The 18,131-nt window shown below is 32.8% G+C and overlaps 1 protein-coding gene across 1 annotated transcript in view; it reads left to right on the top strand.

The window, feature by feature from the left end:
• The window catches only part of LOC107519012 (protoheme IX farnesyltransferase, mitochondrial), a 114,556-nt gene that overhangs the window by 67,680 nt on the left and 28,745 nt on the right, over nt 1-18,131 (top strand). Inside the window, exon 5 of the mRNA XM_016161213.2 lies at nt 14,303-14,373. Coding sequence (XP_016016699.1) covers nt 14,303-14,373 — 71 coding nt within the window. The remainder of the gene's footprint in view (nt 1-14,302; nt 14,374-18,131) is intronic.

Raw genomic sequence — 18,131 nt, 5'->3', positions numbered from 1 at the left:
AAGTAATGACAGAAACAAAAGTAATAACTTAAGGATTAGAGATGAAGTTTGAGAGGAAAACAAAATCAAGAAAATAAAAAGGTGATTTATTTTTAAAAGCTTAGGAGTTAGAGCAACCTAATGTTAGGACAAGCATCTTCAGTTAATGAAAACAAGGTAAAATGATACTCAGTAAATTGTTTTGAAAGTTCAGAAATAGGAGAAATTTTAGAAACATTTTCATCAAAAACTGATTTTAATTTTATAAATATAGCTATTTAAAGTGGAAAGTAACTTCATTAATCTAGAAAATTCGTTTATATGCTGCATTTTATTTATCATCAATGACAGAAAAATGAGGTGTGACTAATTCACTTGACTTTAAATAAAAGCTAGATAATTATATATATATATATGTATATATATATCTTATTTTAGACTTTTTTCTTGCTACTAACACAGAAGTCTAGTTTGTGTTTTCTTATTTCCGGGTAGCTTAACCTTTTACATTTGGCTTGGCTGTGACATACTGATGTTTCAGGAGATGTGTCACCATAAAGCACAGTTGAAGCACTGGTTACTTGGATACTGTGATTATTTGTTCCTTATATATATACATCAGAACTTAGAGAGCACCTCTAACCTCAAAATTCGTTTTTCTGCTAGCACACGTGTGGTTTTTTATTCATCTTATTTAAGAAGTTAGCAGAAGAACTCCAGCTTAACTTCACGGTGTTAGAAATTAATTAATAGCAAAAGGAGACAAAAAGATAAATACGATTGTAGTCTGTTTATACAGATATTTGCATGTGGTGATTGCTTCATTTTAAAAATCAGCACTTTATTAACCTAAAGATTTTTTTTTTTAAGTTGCAGGGTTTAGTTTACATTCTGTGTTGAAATTTGTTTGTTGATTTTTTTTATTTGTTTATATTTTTCATTTAAAATTGTTTGAACTTCAAGTATACTTAGATTGCCCTAAGGATTTTTGGGGTTTTTTTTTTTGTTTCTAAATCAAGGAGAAGGCTATTTGAAGCTGAGTAAGGTAATGAGCAATTCAATGAATAAAGATGTTTTTAGAGGGTTTTTTTTTTTTTCATTGTTTTACTCAGGATACTGGAAGGCAGACCTTCTCACTGTTGCTGGGAATGTAAATTGGGATGATATTTCTAGAGGGAAATTTGGTAGTGTAGTGTAAAATTCTCAAAAATGTAAATTCCCTTCAACCTAGCAATTCCATTTCTAGAATTTTAAAAAATAAATTATTAAAACATATGCAAACATTTTAATATTATAAATATATTAGACATAATTACAACATATAAAAATGAGCTCATTAAAATAAATTATGTTTTATTTATATACTAGAATACTATACAATATCATAAAATCACATTTCCAAATAAATGACATGAAAGTCATTGTCAAATAAAAAATATCAAATTATAATAGTTTGTATAATATGTATATGTAGACGTCTGAGTGAAAGATCCAAAAATATTTGTACCTTTTAATCCAGTAATTCTCCTTTTAGAAATTAATGTATTTTAAGTGAAAGTAAATAAATATTTATACCTTTTTTAAGAACACTGAACAGAGTTGAGAGTAAAAATAATTTCCCTGTGAATGATATTATATATTTAATGTTTTAATACTAAATATTTTAAGGATAGTGTTAAAAGTGTATAGTTGGAATTCCAATGCATTCTTATCTACAAACTATAAACTTTCTAAAGCAAATCATTTAAAAATAATAAATGCATGAATGGAGAAAAAATGCATAGCCCTAAGGTAGACTGGAAAGACTATTATATTGGATGTCAAATGTATGGGAAGATTTGAGTCCTGACATTCTAGCAGGGAAATCTCTTCAGTTCAGCGTTGGGAAATCATTGCCATTTTTAGTTGTCAAGTATTATTTATAAGTCTAGAGTAATTGTCATGTCCTTGAACAAATTGCCTGTCTTCCTGGGTTGTTTTCTTTCTCTGTAGATTCAAGTTAGTATTCAGATACAGTTTTGTGATTCTATCAGAGTTCTTTAATTCTGAAATGTTATTGAATGACAGGAAATTCAATATAGTTTTTAAGTATTTCTACAACCTACCAATCTTACTACATTAAAATAAATACTCCAATTCTGATTCTTACAAATATTTCATAAAGTGATAATCGTTAAAGGGGCATAAATAATTAAAACTTAAAGAGGGAATAGCATCACTCAGTTATAATGTACTGGTTTATAGCTCTTGCCCAATCTTTTGCAATACACATACACAAATAAGCATTATACTGTATATAACTTATTGTAAACTAAGTTTTTTTCTTAATACCAAATGATGAACTTCCCAGGCTACTAAATATTTGATTTGTGAGGATTTTTTAATTATGTGTATTACGCTATTATATAGATAAAGCAAAATTTACATTAAACCCATAATGTCAGATATTAGAATTATGTCTAATAATTTATAAGTGATTCCACTGCAGGTAACCATACCAGTGATTCTTTTTAAAAATAATGAAATCATTTGAAACATATTCTTCATATTATTCTCCTAATGATAACTACTGTATTGGTGGCAAGACTGGTTTTTTGAGTTCACATTTCTTACTTGTGATAAGTTCATCCTACCAGTTCTTGAGTCCTAGCTACATAAGTAAACGAACAGACTTGCTAAAAGTTCTCAGATGTCTTATACCCCAGTGCCCGGGGGGCCAAATTTTGGGTGTACCAGTGTTGAGAATCATATTCTGTCCTACCTCTGAGCTTATTATTGGCAGTTATTATCTACATTTCTATGAATCTTGTCGTACTTCCTCTTATTATTTTATAAGTAGCTTGTCTCCTGAGCTAGACTGTGAGCTAGAGCCAGGGTTTTTGTCTTGTATTGCCTCATTATCTCCTCATCCTAGCCATTGTCTCTTGCTCAAGCATAGTGTGCCGTATGGTATACAGAATAGTGATTAAGCACAGGGACTCTGGACTCACACTGCCTGGGTTCAAATCTAAGCCTTATAATAATTAATTACTTTTCTGGGCCTGGGTTTCCTCATCTTTCAAGTGATGATAATGGTAATGGATACCTAATAGAGCTATGATAAGGATTACCCTATGGGGATAATGCTTAATGCACGAAACACTTAGCCCAGGCTTGGTAATAGTAAACCCTCAGTAAGTTATAACTAATAGTAGTACATTGTGCCTGATTTTTAAAAAATAAATCACTGCATTGCTATAGCCTTATCAGTATAAAAAAGTCACTGTCCCATTGGTGTTCTATATCTTACTGGTTCGTTATATTCATTCAATTACTAAACTATGTATTTCACTTGCTTTGATAAAGTTGTGAATGGTTATCATGAGAGGCTTGAATTTTAATGAACCCTCACACTATCAGCCAGGATCTGTCAATTATTTATTCATTATAGATTTATAGTTCCTTAATTACTAAATCCATAGCTGAGAATGTAGTTTTTCAAAATAAAAGATTTTGCAGTTCACTTATTGAGGTTTTTATAAGAAAGTTTCAAATGAAATAACCTAGCTGTAATATTTTTTGCTTAGATAAGTCAGTGGGATTTCTGCATGATGATTGCAGACTTAGATATTTGTTCATCATCATCATAGCTCAAAGTGGAAAACTATGGATATGTTATATTTGAGGTCTTATACCTAGGAGGATCCCTCTGTTGCCTCCAAAACTTAGTATCAAAAATAGTTTCAGCTTGTAGTATTTTTAGAATTGCCACCTTGATTGTTGGAATAAATGTTTGTAAATTCTTGAGCAAATTAGACTATATTATAATAATAATAAAAATAAAACAAAAATTATGAGAAACATGGGCTTAGTGAGCTGTAGCTATGCATAAACAAATAATGCTATGGAAAATATGGAAAATATCGTTTTTAAAAGAGTTCTTAAAGCGAAAGAATCTTTCCTCAAAGGAGCTTCCATTATAGGTCTTTTCAACCTGCCATCATTATAAGGACTTTCTTCTCTAAAACTAACCCTCAAAAGCCTTTGTGATGAAAAGTTTGCACTTCTGATGTGTTTTGGAAAACCTGAAAGATTCAATATGCTTTGGAAAATGTAACATTTAATTTTTTACAATGTTCCCAAACTATGTGCATATCTTTTTTTGAAGATGTAGCCACATTTATCTATATAACCTATTCTTTGTGTATATAATTTTTTTCCTTTTTATTATAATAAAAGAAAATTTTGAAAAAAAAAACAGATCTACTTTTCTGAAATAAACTATAAATTACAGTATTAATATTTGAAGCATTTTTTTCAGATTATGAGTCTTATTATTTTTAAGACTGCCTGATATTCCATCAAATTATTTTACCACTTTTCACCATTCTTCTCTAACCATTCCTCTAGTGTTTCTTCTAATTTTTATCTGTTAAAAGCAACACTATAATGATACTTTTTATTTTTAGCATGTAGTTTTCTCTTCTACTTAGGGATTATGTCCTTAATATGTAGTTTCAGAACTGGAATTTATTAGAAATAAACTAAACTAATTAAATTTAGAATTCCTTGTTTTTCTATAAGAACATTTAGCCTTTTCATTTGTAAATAATTTTGAAATATTTTTATTTTGATATTCTTTATGTTTTTGTTTTTAATTTAAATATTTTGCATTCTAATAGTAATTTCATTGATTTGTTATGAGGTAATGCAAAGTTTAGATTAATAAATATCATGTAATACATGTAATCAATAATCTTCGGCGAGTCTGTTCTTCATTAATCACAATGTTACATCTGATTTCTTGGTTGCATAGCTTTTAAAATCTTGACTAGTGGTGGTAATTTACTTTATAAAACATTTCATTGAATTAATTTTTAAGTCATCACACAAATGATGAAGGAAATGATGCCTCAAATATACTTATTATTAGAGCTATTGATATAAACTAGATGCTACTTTATTGCTGTTCCTCATGTATTCTTTCAAAAATTTATACATGCATATTGTCTAGGATCTTTAAGCTTAGTTATAAATTACAGTGCTAATTCATCTACCTGTTAAAGATTAGTCGACAAAATCCTAATCCCTGTCCCCAGTGTAACTTTTTTTATTAATTTGTACTGTACCTATAAAGACTACCCTTTATAAGAATGGGAAATATTGTAGACTATTCTCATTATTGAATAAAAGTTGCTGACAATTAGATAGACTAAAATAAATGTAATAATGGTTAGATAATTCGGCATCGCAGACTATTTTCTTATAAAGACATTTGTTATCTAACATTGTTTTATACTGTTACGGATTTAATTATAAAGGGTCTGTTTACCTTTCCACTTGCTATGGATTTGTGAGAATAGTAATGGTTCTTGTTACTTCATGTTTTATGCTGGCACATATAATTTAGAATTTCTCTGGCTCATGAAAGAAGCAGTACATGATCTGGAAGATTTTTTTCTTTTTAAATAGAGGATTACATTAAATAGAAAAATGGTGATCCATTTGACATTTCTAAAACAAAATCTCTGATTAGAAATGCATTCAAATAAGCTTTTAAATGTTTTATATGGAAAATCAGACTTGAGTATTTAGAATTTAGTCTAGTACCACCTTTTCATCTTTTGTTATTTTACCATCCCCATTGCTGATATCAACCTTAATATTACTGCTTTCACTGCCTTCCTTTACTGAAAATAAGAAAAGGAGTAAGGGCATCTCTTAGAAAATCTGTCCTCTGCTAGCCTGAAATGCATTTTAAAAGAAACTCAAAGAAATTGAGTCAGTAAAATTAAAAACCTTTCCGTCTGGAAATATTTCATTAAGACATTAACATTCTTAACTCATATTTGTTAGAAAATTAGATTGTTACTTTAAATGAATAATTGTACAAACATAGAAAATCATATGTATTCCCAATGTTCTAAACATTGCCTCTGAGACAGAAAATTGTGATGCAGACAGACAACATACAGACATGCAATCAATTGTAATTCTTTAAATATCGGGATTTGATGACCAAATGCCATTATCTAAGTTGTAAAATTATACCAATAAATTCATAGTCATACATCAAGTATTGTAATTCATAGGCATTTTATATCTGCCTGCTTTCTGAAGCAAAATTGATACTTGACAGAAAAGGTAAAACTATTTAAATTCTTTTTATGCTATTTTTAATTAATTAAAACTTTTTTAAAAGGTACCATTTAAAAACTCAAAATAAATCTCAGTAACCTATTGTATCTTCTTTTCTAGGAAATCCTAGTAACTAGAAATTTTTATCTACATATCTTATCAAAGGAAACATATCTTCCTGGTTTGCCCTTAACAAGAGGACTAAAAATCTGTATGGATTGACCACTTTGTTATTTTCAAACCATTCTGTAGGTGATAAGTGCATATACCCCACTCTCAAAACAGTAATAATGCTTATAAGACATTATAGATTTTTGTTTAGTTTCTCAGGAAAGAAGCTCTATACGTAAACTTTTGAGGGCTCTGGGGAATTACTCAATATCCTATCTGTCGTGCATGACAAATGTCTTGCCCTACTAAAAGAATGTTCAGCCGTTTCATATCTTTCAGCAAAGGAACTGTTATGTGGATGGTCCAACTCTATGCTTAGGTGTATATTCTGAACATAAAAGCACAGAAGTAAGGCATGTCCAGTAAATAGGTTGAAAGGAAAACAGCGGGAATACAGGAACAGAAACAACTATAAAAAGCTGTTAGACGTCTTCCAGTTAAAGCCTGCTGTATAATATTTACGTTCCTGTTTAAGACCTCTTTGAAAATATCCCAACATAGTTTATGCACTATGTTTGTCCTTTGATGCAAGTATGATTCTATTATTATTTATTATGTTGATATAGTAGTCATGGTATTTATTCACCATTCCTATTTTTTCCTCTTAAAGTCATAAAGAAGCACATTTTGTAATATGTTGTACTTGCTTTAAACATAGAGATTTTTATAAAGTTATTTTAAAATAATTTTAGGGAATCAGTAAGAGGATATTTTAGAATTATGGGGGAAATGAGCCACAGAGAAAAGTTTACTAAAGTTGAAATACACTAATTTAACCCTTACACAGAATCTCAGGGTCATTAAAGAGAGGTTTCAAGTCACTTTGCTAAGATAATATAGTAAAAAGTTGGTGTCTCTTAACAAACCGAATTATTTCTCTTTTCAGTTGTATGGTATCTGAAATTCAAAAAATAAACTGTAATCTTAGAAGAAATGTGTTAATCTTTTAACATTGAAAGTTTACAAAAAACATATGTAACTTTTTTTAAAGGAGTATATTCTCTGATAGGCAAAATGAGTGAGACATATTTTCCCCAGTTCCTCCTGGCTGCCTTCTCTTTGCTTCCCCCTCTCTCTTTCTCTCTGTTATGTAGAGAAATGTGATGATTAAATCAACAGGTGCCAGGAGTGCTGGAGCAAGCTGGCTTTGTGCCCACATGTGTACAGTGGGGATATTGTGTCACTCCAGGTTTTGGTGTATTTCTGTGTCCTTATGAGGGAAGGGATAACCTAGTTGAAATACATACTGCAACTCCTAAGGGATTAAGTGTGTTTCCTTTGCTTTATAGTTTAGAATTTTACAGTTTCTTTGTTTGGGAGTTCTCAGGTTGCTTAATGATTTCTCTAGCCTCTACCCCCACCCCGTCGTGACCAGATGTATATAATAGCAGCATTTGAACCTCTGTCGATTTGCCAGTTTTATTGCTCAACATGTGGTATATAACCTTTTCTTTTTGAGTATCATATCATTCTCCTGCCATGGAGTCCTAGATAAAGATGATTTTACTTATTTCTTGCCTTTTAAAAATGTTCGTATTCTAATTTTTTTAATGATGGTTTGTAAGGTCTTTGTAGTATTTTAGGGGACTGTTTCAGAGGTCAGACTGTTGTCATGTGATTTTATCACTGTTAATGTTGTCAGTAAGTGTGTTTGTTTTATCTTATAGTTGTGGAGGGATCCACGAGAATTTATTAGTATGATAGTCTTGCATCAATATTAAATTATGATGAGATAGAAAGTAGTTGAGGAAAGGTTTTCTCGTCTTTTAAACCCTAGTTTAAATATATATATTTTTTATTTTGCAATCAAAATAGTCTGTTCATATTAGTAGGCTTTAACAGACTTTAATGCATTTATTTGTTGTTCTTCAAAACTGACCTTAAGAATTAACTATTTAAAAAATGGTTTTTGCAAAGATGAAATTATAATCATTGGCAACTGTTAGAGTAGAAATTCTTTCGAATTATTCAGAGATTTAGAAGGCCCTTAACTTCATCCTGGATACCTTGTTTTACTAAATTACTGGCTAAGATGAGGGCTCCAAACTTCATGTGTATTAGAAGAGACCCTTTCTCTCTTTTGCAAATGCTAACCTTATGCTAAAGTCAGATAACAAAATTGGGATATATGTGGGGTTTGGGAGAGGAGTTGGCTTGAAAAATTAAGCATGCTTAGGTGTAGATGGGAATAATCCAGCTAAAAGACACAAGCTGAATATGCTGTAGAGAAAGGGATAATTAATGGGATAGATTTCTTAGGAGGTGGGAGGAAACAGGATTGCCAGCTCAGGAGGAGGAACTGACTAGTCCCAGGTAAGAGAGTAGTTAGATAGACTTCAGTGTTTAAAAAAGTAAGCAGCCATGTCATGTATTGAAGGAAGGGGTGGAAGTAGATGAAATGTCAGATGCTTGAGAGTGGACCAGATCTTAAATCCTAGTTGTGGAGAAGAGCAGATCAGGTTGACTTGAGAGGTACAATAAGATTGCCAGGGAGTGTGGTAAGAGCCCACTTAAAGTTGGTGATTATGGATTTGCAGTGAATCCTCTTGTCCTGAAATGTGGCTTTTTCCAGCATAGCTTCACTGGTCAGGCACACACGCACAGAAAAGTAGAATATCGTCCTAAGGCAATTGCAGATGTGATATAAGAGCCATGATGGATCTATACAGGCAGGGGGTGGAATATGTGAAGAACTGATAGAGTGTCCTTACGGAGCTGAAAGGAAGTGTAGTTCAGAATGCTTAAAAAGAAGCTTATAAGGACAAGAGTAAGAGAAAAACCCAGAGAGGTGAAAAAAGGCCAGAGCTTTTATGAAGAGCTTTACAAACCACAACAGAGCACTGAACTTTATTCCTTGGGCAGTGGGCAGCCGAGGAAGAGTTTTATGCGGGAAACCAGGTTTGTATCTGAAAAGGTCACTTTGACTATCATGTGAAAGTTAATGGGATGGAAGATCAATACTGAAGGTAGAGAGTGGTCAGGATGCTGTTGTAATCTAGGAAAAATAAAAAATAAAATAAAAATAATCTAAATTAAAGAAGTGGCGCTGAGAATGGGGAAAAGTGGATGTCTTTGAGAAATACTTAGGATCGACATTTCGTCTTCTTGTTATTCTTTCTTGGGAAAAAGGTTCTAATTGGCTGTGGCTCCATTAATGTTGGTTTTATACTAGATCAGTTTAGTAGTAATTCTTTAACCTAAAAAGGGTTTGGCTAGATTTTATATTATTATCATTTAGGTAGATTTTTTTTAATTACATTTTTCTAAGTAAAAAATACGTGGTCTTTATAGACAATCGAAAAATACAAAAGGTAAAGAATAATTATTCATTCCACATCTCTCTACTCAGAGACAAATATTACAAATGTGTTTTCCTTTTATCTTTTTTCAGTAAGCAGTTTTACAAATTGAGATCTCATTGGCAAGGGTGACCTATAGCACCCTTTTTGAAGCTGGTCACAACCAGTGTCTGAGTCTTTTTTACTTACTGGGTGTGGTACTTTGGGCCTCTAAGTGTTGGGTGATCTTTCCTACCTTTTTATTACTTTTCTTTACGGGCAAAACTTTTAAATACAGCTTAATGAGAGATAGCTTGAGTTAAGTTTAGAGGCAATCTTTGAGGTAAAAAAGCCACGTCTGATGAATGCTGGAACGCATATACACTGGTTATTTCAAATGCTGCTGGGGAAAAATCAATGGGAACAACAAGCCTTACTTAATTTGTTTATTCTAGGCATCAAAATAAAACATTGGTAAGAATGAAAGAGTAATGGCTGACTAGTTATCTTAACTGACTTGTGAGCTGAAAGTAATGATTTGTGGCATCCTGCTGGAAAAAGTACCTCTCCCAGTGCTTTATTTATTTATTTTGTTTAACATCCCTTTTAACTTGGTCTGAGATTGATTGAGACATTTTTTTGGACCTTGGAAGCTGTGAACCATATTCGAATGACAAACACTTGTTGACAGCTTTGAGAAGATGGATGGAAAAATAAACTCTGACAAGGTTCACATGTTTGTTTTTCTATTGAGTCTTTAAAAAGAATGCTGCTGTCATTATTTAGCGTAGAGAAAGAAAAAGTTGCACCTTATTATCAAATTCAATATTTTCTGAGCCTGACTTACAAATATCTCTAGAGTATATTTATTTTTTGCAAAGGGTATAATTAATCAAAGTAAGAGCAAAAAGTTTATCACTTGGGCCAAGTTATATTTCTATTCACTTTAGATATCTGTGTCAATTTAGCTCATAAAATTCAATAATATTATAAGTGTATATTGGCTATTAGAAGGATTAATACAGAAATTTTATATCTGAACATCATCTCTTTGGAGTACTAATAATTATCTACTAATATAAAAATATGTATAACAGAAAAGCAAAAATCTGATAATAAGTGTCTGATAACTATCCATTGGTATAATAGTGCTCTGTTTCTTAATCATGTAACTACGATGGGAGAAAAATGATCCATTTACTATTCTATTAAATACACAGAACTATTATATTGATTCTCAGACTGATTATGAGAAAAATAGATTAATATAATTATATGTTTATATTAATGTTTTTCAGATACTTCAACTAGGAATACTCTGTAGTTAGGCAAGTTATATTATAGGTATGACATGTATGAAATCAAATGATTTGGGGTTGTCAGCTTTACAGTTAAGTTATAAATAATTTTACTACATTAGTCTGCCTGACATTTTCCTACTTTCTTCTGGTAATAAAAATTTTCTTTTCCTATAGAGACAATAATGTGGTTTGAGTGGGATAGTGTGTCATATTGTCTTTCCACCAACACCCCTCCCAGGCTCACAGGGTAGTCACATATTCCCCTAGCCATGATGACTTATGGCCATGATAGTTCTGGACTTTTCTTTCGGAGCTATCAGGAACTAAACTTTCTGCTAGGGTTGCCTTAGTCCTGACAGTGCCATTTTGCCTGCTTCATGGAAAGAGCCTGCATGCAGGAATACGGCAAGCAGATTTGAGACAGAAGGAGCCAGAATCTTGATAGCACATTTGATACTGAAGCCAGTAATTTCTAAAAGCAGGTGCAACTCTGTTGTAAGACATGAAGCCTCATTATTCTCTGAGCTAGTTTGAGGGTTTTTTTTTTTTTTTTTTTTTTTTTTTTTTTGCCATTTGCAACCCAAAAGCCTAAGTGATTGCTGGAGGGCAAGAAATGTGAAGGAATATTTGACTGATTAGAAGGAAGATGGTTAGGTAGTGAATCTAAATATAAAAAGGGAAAATTTAAATGAGCAGAATTCGAAAAGATTGATAGATTTTTATGAGAAAAAGGACTGAGAAAAAATCTTCTTTCGAAAGTGTAATATGGACAGAAAATACGTTGTTTTGCTGAAGGAAAAGGCACGATATTTACTTCTGTGCAGTACATGGCTCAAATGTTTGAAAATTTTAGTCTTCATGTATTAGGATGTCCAAGGCAAGAGATATAAACCTATAAAGGGCAGAGGTAGAGCCATGGATATAACTTGACCCAAGGAATCAATATTGGATCTCTCTTCTACTTCCCTTATATCCTGTTCCCTGGCCACAGGCAAACTAAGAGCAAGGAGGACATATTTTCCTGGGCTTTGGTTTGTAAAGCCCCATGGAAGGACTCTCAATGGCTCAGTTTGAATCAGATATTCACTTCATAAACCAATCACTGTGTCCCAGACTGGAGGGTAGGGTAAGATATTAATTAGGCTATATGGCCATCTGAGACCCAATGAACAGAGCCTTCTAAAAGGAGGCAGATTGAGCACAAGCCTAGCTCTTGAATCAGTGTGGCTTGAGTAACTGTCCGAATTGTGTTCACTACAGCATTTTACTTCTGTTGGTATTTGAAGTAGTGAGGAAATATCAAAAAGGGGCAGAACAGTGTATTCTAAGGGTTGGTAATATACTGCACTTGTATTTTATTTTCAACAAAAATAAAAGGAGTTTTATTTTACTGCAGAAGTAGTTGGATGCAACTAAAATGATATTATGGGAAAAAATTATTATAAAGCACAGGAAAAAAAATGTGAATAAAGTAAAGCCAGCTATAGGTTCTAAAGTATTTAAATTTCTCATCTAAATATACTATGCTTCCTGTTTTGAAAATGTGGTTTAAGTATCTAAACAAAAGCACTAAACCTAACTGAAAAGCATTATAGAAAATACTCTGAAAACAGAATAAAGTAGCACGATGAGCTCTGATCCCAGTGCTAGGAAGAATTGTTGAGCCCTCACTGAAATGAACCATCAGTCTTGGTTAGCATGGTATTTCTACCCAGATGTTGCTTGTCCTGATAAATTTAAGCATTCCTGGGAGTCAGAAGCTGCTGCCAAGTTATGGCACCCTGGAGTTCAATTGCCATGTTCTAGACCTCAGTTCCCATCCTTTGATCGCTGTTTTGCCAGAAATGTAGAAAAAAATAATGTTTTTTTTTCATCCAGATGAAATGATTCATTAGAATTCCTGAACTAGGAATTCACATGCACATACACATATACGTACACGCAGACTTGAGAACTGCCAAGATGTTATTTATACAAGAGTTTCTGTGTTAAATTAGATAACTCCTTACCAGCATTTAAATAATATGATTTGTGATTGGAACCTTCATTAGTCCTGTGAAATTAAATTAATAGGTCATGAAGGAAATATTATTTCAAATACCTATAGAATATATTTATATATTGGGAAAGGGCGGGAAGGTGAACAGACAGAACATTTTAATTACATGTAACTTGAACTAACTCCATAAAAGAATATAGATTCTTATGGGCAAAGAATTTTTTAACACTCATAAATTATGTATTATTTTTAAATGAATGTAATGCAGTCTGCAAATATATGTATTTTTTGCATCGATGGTTCATTTAATAAATCATTTATTGAATGTCTATTTGCATAGATAGCTGTTTTTAACATTATGAATTCACATATCACAGGAAGCCTGCCATTTAGATCATTAGATAAGATGAAAATATTGGAAAGTTAAATACTTTTAAATAATGGCACTATTGAAAGTTTGATCAAAATGTTAGAACCACTATGAGTGGTATAGGGGTGTATTATAAGGTTTAGGCCTGGTGAGATCCTGGAGTTAGGGAGTCTCTACAGTGTTGTCGAACCTGTAGCTAGTGCTGGCCTGTTGTAAGCAGAGCCATCAGTCAGGAAAGTAGAGGAAAGTAAGAGCAACCTGCAATCTGCAGGGATAAACTGAAAAAAACTCATGAGAACAAACTGGAATATATGTCTGTTTCTCACTCTTTGAAGCCTGCAATTTATGATGCGAGTGACCTGCAGAAGAGCTGGTGCACTTTGCCATGGAGCAGCACATAGATTTGGCCTAAGATTATGAGAACATGGGGGTCTACTGAAGCCCAAGGAGATCTGTCAGGAGCTGGAAAAGGTTCAGGCCCAGTGACACTCCAGACCAACAAGACAAACCAACAGATCCACAATTAGGCGTGCACTGCAATAGTGTCCAACCTTTCACCAACTTTCAAGCATAAACATGGTTGCCTCTTCATTTCCACCTTCTAAATCTCATGCAAGATTCTCTTGTGGCTATTCCTAACCTACAACTATGCAGGAAAGGTAGTTCCAGGTTAGCTAAATTGACATAGCATGGCCATCACAGTTTGCCCCCATCAGCTTCGCACTCAGATACATCTGTCAGTCATATTTAACTTCCAAATAAAGCCGTAGAAAAACTATGTTTATGATGAGACTGTCTCTTTTACAACCTGAAACAGTGTCTTTGAAGAATGCAGTTGTGTATTTAACCAAGTGTTTTTCAAAGTGAATAAAAATGGAACTGTGTATTCCTAACAATTAATGCATTTCATTTTTAAAATGTGTCTTTTGCAGGAAATTTTCCTCTAAATAGTACCAAGAGCATTAATTCGTACTATCAAAATTAAAATGTAATTTACTGTGGAAAAATTTGTAGAACTAAAGCAAAAGAAAAGAATTGCTTCACTTTATATTTAATGTTTTCTGTCTTTTTCTCAACCTTTTTGCAGTTTTTTGAGGTGCCATTTGATTCAAACATGAATAGGACAAAGAACAGACCACTGGTTCGTGGACAGATCAGGTAAAATCATGAATATAAGTCTCTTTCACATTATAGAACATTCATTTGCTTGTTCTTTGTGAATCATTTCTCAATCTTTTGCCCTGAGTTGTAAAGTGAAAATAACACACCCCCAAAGGGACATACTAGCTTGGATACACAGTACTTTTCAATTCTAACCAAAGTGTACTATAGAGAACTTAAAATGGATCTAATATTTGCAGTTTTGTTTTGGGAGTAGTAACTCATGTGATACATTTCTCATTCAGTTCAATTTTGAGACATGGGCTAGTTTCACTTGTAGTGGCTGAAGTAAAAATATTCCATTAACACGAATTTCAAACAAATCCATATAGGATCTTAGAAGAAAGTTATGTCTGAAGCGTTTTTTTTTTTTTTTCAGATAAACTGATAATGCTGTTATATGCCAAGTAAATTACTGCCTCCATTACTCTTCTTTCTACCACATTCAATTAAGTAGAACTAAAAGGCATGTAAATATTTTAATATCACTAATGGTTAATAATTAAACATTTTACTTCCTGGAGACCTCAAAACCAGCATTTAAAATATTTTTTGTCATCCAAAAGATATCATAAGCTGAGAAAAATAAAAGGGCCAAATGGTTTATACTGACTATTCTAAATCAGTGAATCCTCTCTTCATATTTCCAGGCATTGCCTTCACGGAGCTCAAAATTTATTGGGGCAACACTTGTGGATCAAATAGTCACACATATTAACTAAAACAGTTAAGGAAGCAAATGCAGATATAGTCAATAAGTCTATGTAAAAATGTTGTTTTAATACTGTTTTTAGCCATTTGATTCTTAAATTAATTTAAAATACCATTTTTTTGAAAAGGACAACAGAGCCAGATGAAAATATATAAGAACAAAAATCTCATATCTACTGATATTTTATTTCTTTTTTTGAAATATAAATAGAGCTATCTGCTGTGTTTATGTTTAGAAAATGTCAGAGTACTTTTATTTGAGTAAAGTTGTCTTAGAGGGGAGAATGCAAACTCTGTAAGCCATCTCAAGAGCTAAAAGCTGCTCTTATCAGATCACGGGTAGGTTCTTACTTATTTGGAAATTCTGTCCAGTTGTTTTTCCTCAGTGAAATTATACTTTCCTTTATGACCAAGAGAAATATGGGTCAAGAGTCATTAGGCAGATAGTAGCAATTCAGGGAAAAGCCTGTCATTCTACTAGTAGCTCATCTTCCTTTGCCCAGTGTGGTTACTTCTTGCACCCTGGAAAGCAAAGTCTGTCGGTGCTTCCAGGATGGAGCATCATGGCTTTGGTCATTGGTATCAACAGTGCCCTTCCTTTAAAGGAGACAGGCTACAGTATAATTATTAGTCTTGTTAAAATTGCAACTTCATCTCTTGTTTACAAGATGACCCAGGCAGAATCTCATTTATAATAACCTTAATTGCTATTTTAGAGAGCAAAGTAAAGGCCTGAAAAAAAGTAGATTCAAACTTATTTTTATATCTAGGATATATTTTACTAAATAGGTACAAGAAGGTATTATAAGCTTGGGGCAGAAATCTTGCATTGAGAAGCATAATTTTAAAACTGAAGACTTTATGTCCTGTTGGTTACTGTTTATTATATATAACACAGTAAATTATTATTTCCTAAACAGATATTTTATGAGTGGGTGGTTGTAGGGTATAGTAGAAAGTCTTATTGACTATCTGTTAACATTTATTTCTCAGCTGTGGTGGTTCTCACATTTATAACAGCTATTGGACATTTTAGTACAAAGTATAGCCAGTTTATTTTGAAATTCTCTTTTTGGTATTTACTACCCCATTTGATTTGGGCTGCTATGCCTTGTTGAATCTATACAACTTTATAGACTTCATTTATAATTTGGCATGTAAATGTAAGGCCCTGTCATTGTAGATGGGCAGCAGTATGATAAGTCTGGGAAAGAAATCCTTGAAAAGTCTTTTACTGATGACAGCTGTTTCAGCCTTTTTACATAGATTGCTTTCTATCTATTTTAAAGACAGTCTATAAACATTTATGGAGAAAATATGTTTTGTTAACTTTTTCAAGTGATTGCAGTTTATTTTTAAAAATTGTATTTAAGTGAACAAAGATATATTCTAAGGAGATAAAGTAATATGGTAATGCTTAAGAAAAGAAAGATATGCCTGGACTAGTTGTTCTATGATACCTTGAGGATGTGGGGAAATGCCTGAAAGGAGCCCTTTGCTTGTGTGGACCTGTCAGGCCACATCCGTACTCTGCACTTTTAGTTTCGTCTTCAAGAAAAACGTCTGGGATGTTTGGGCACTGAATACCTTACAGAGCTGACACAGAAGATAGTGCTTTTTTGTTTGCTTATTTAATTTTAATTTATTCCAGAGTAAAGGTATCATAAGACTATCAATATCAGTTAAATAGAGAAATAGATAATGAAAGTCAGGGTTATGAAAAATAAAATTGGGGGTAAATGATAAGATCACAAGAAAAATTTATTGAATTCACATAGTTAACAAGGTTGAACTAGAAATTTTATTCTACATTTCCTGGTGAAATCATAGTTACATCATACTGATAAGCATGAGATAGATGCTGTTAAATTTCCCTCAGTGCCCAGGTGAGAAAACTGAGAATCCCAGTATTATGAACAAGTGGAAGAACAAAACTTGGGCCTAGTCCATTTGACTCCACACTCCTAGTTCCTAATGACTACACATGACTGTCTCTAAAAGTCTCTGTATGTGAAAAGAAAATACCACTCAAGAGAGACCAACTTCTGCCTCTTAGTTCTTAAAAATAAGAAAAGACACTTGGCGATGATTATTAGAAGAATGTCCTCAATGACTTCTGCACAGGAAGCAAATAACAAATTTCTAAGTTGTCTCCCTGGGCGAGCCAGAGACAAAATACCAAAGAACAAACAGCTCCTAGAGAGAACCATTTAGATTGTGTGGACTTGAAGCATTTGGAAAATAGGAAGTTCTTGTCCAGACATAATAGCCCAAGGATGTACCTCTAGCAGTTTTGCTTGTTCTAGCTGTTAAACTGAGACAGTGAAAGGAAGAGGGGAGGAGGTTATGTGTGTGTCGAGTGATGGCTAGGATCAAAGAGATCACGTAGGGAAAGTGCTCTGCCACATGGTATGATTGGAAAGTAAGTGAGCTCCAGGTCTAATGGCTGTAACCCATGTTTCCCCAGGACAGTTCTGGTTTACAGCTGTTGTCCCCGCAGAATTCTTAATAGTGTCCTTCTCAACAATGTCCAGTTGGATGATAACTATGTGCCATCTGATAAAAAGAGAATGATGGTGATGATTATGATGTTCACAGAATTTCCTTAGTTTTAGACTATTTCATACATAATTGCCCAGAAGAGGTAAAAAAACAAAACAAAAAACAAAAAACAAAAAACCCACCTAAATGGAAAGTATAATGTATCTAAATCAGTTTGTAGGTAGATACCATAATATAGACCTCTTTAAATATCTTCTTAAAAATGACATTTAATATCTTTATGTCTTCTTATAATTTGGAAAAGATGAATGAAGTCAATTGACTTGTTTAGTTTGCCAAAATGCCATGGCTCTGAATGATTGTTTTGAGAAGGGAGTTGGGCTTAGAGCTCCCTTGTATTCTCTGGCAACATACTTTAGAATTTGCATGTCACATATCAGGAGCTCACATTGCAGGGTGAGTAAACCCACTTAAGAAGTCGAATCCACAAACTCAAAGTCATGTAATGAAGGTAAATATCAGAGAAGTTTATCTTTTTATCA

The sequence above is a fragment of the Rousettus aegyptiacus genome, unplaced genomic scaffold (genome assembly GCF_014176215.1).
Source record: "Rousettus aegyptiacus isolate mRouAeg1 unplaced genomic scaffold, mRouAeg1.p scaffold_m13_p_6, whole genome shotgun sequence".
In the NCBI taxonomy this organism is placed as follows: domain Eukaryota; kingdom Metazoa; phylum Chordata; class Mammalia; order Chiroptera; family Pteropodidae; genus Rousettus; species Rousettus aegyptiacus.
This window is presented reverse-complemented; position numbering and strand designations above follow the sequence as displayed.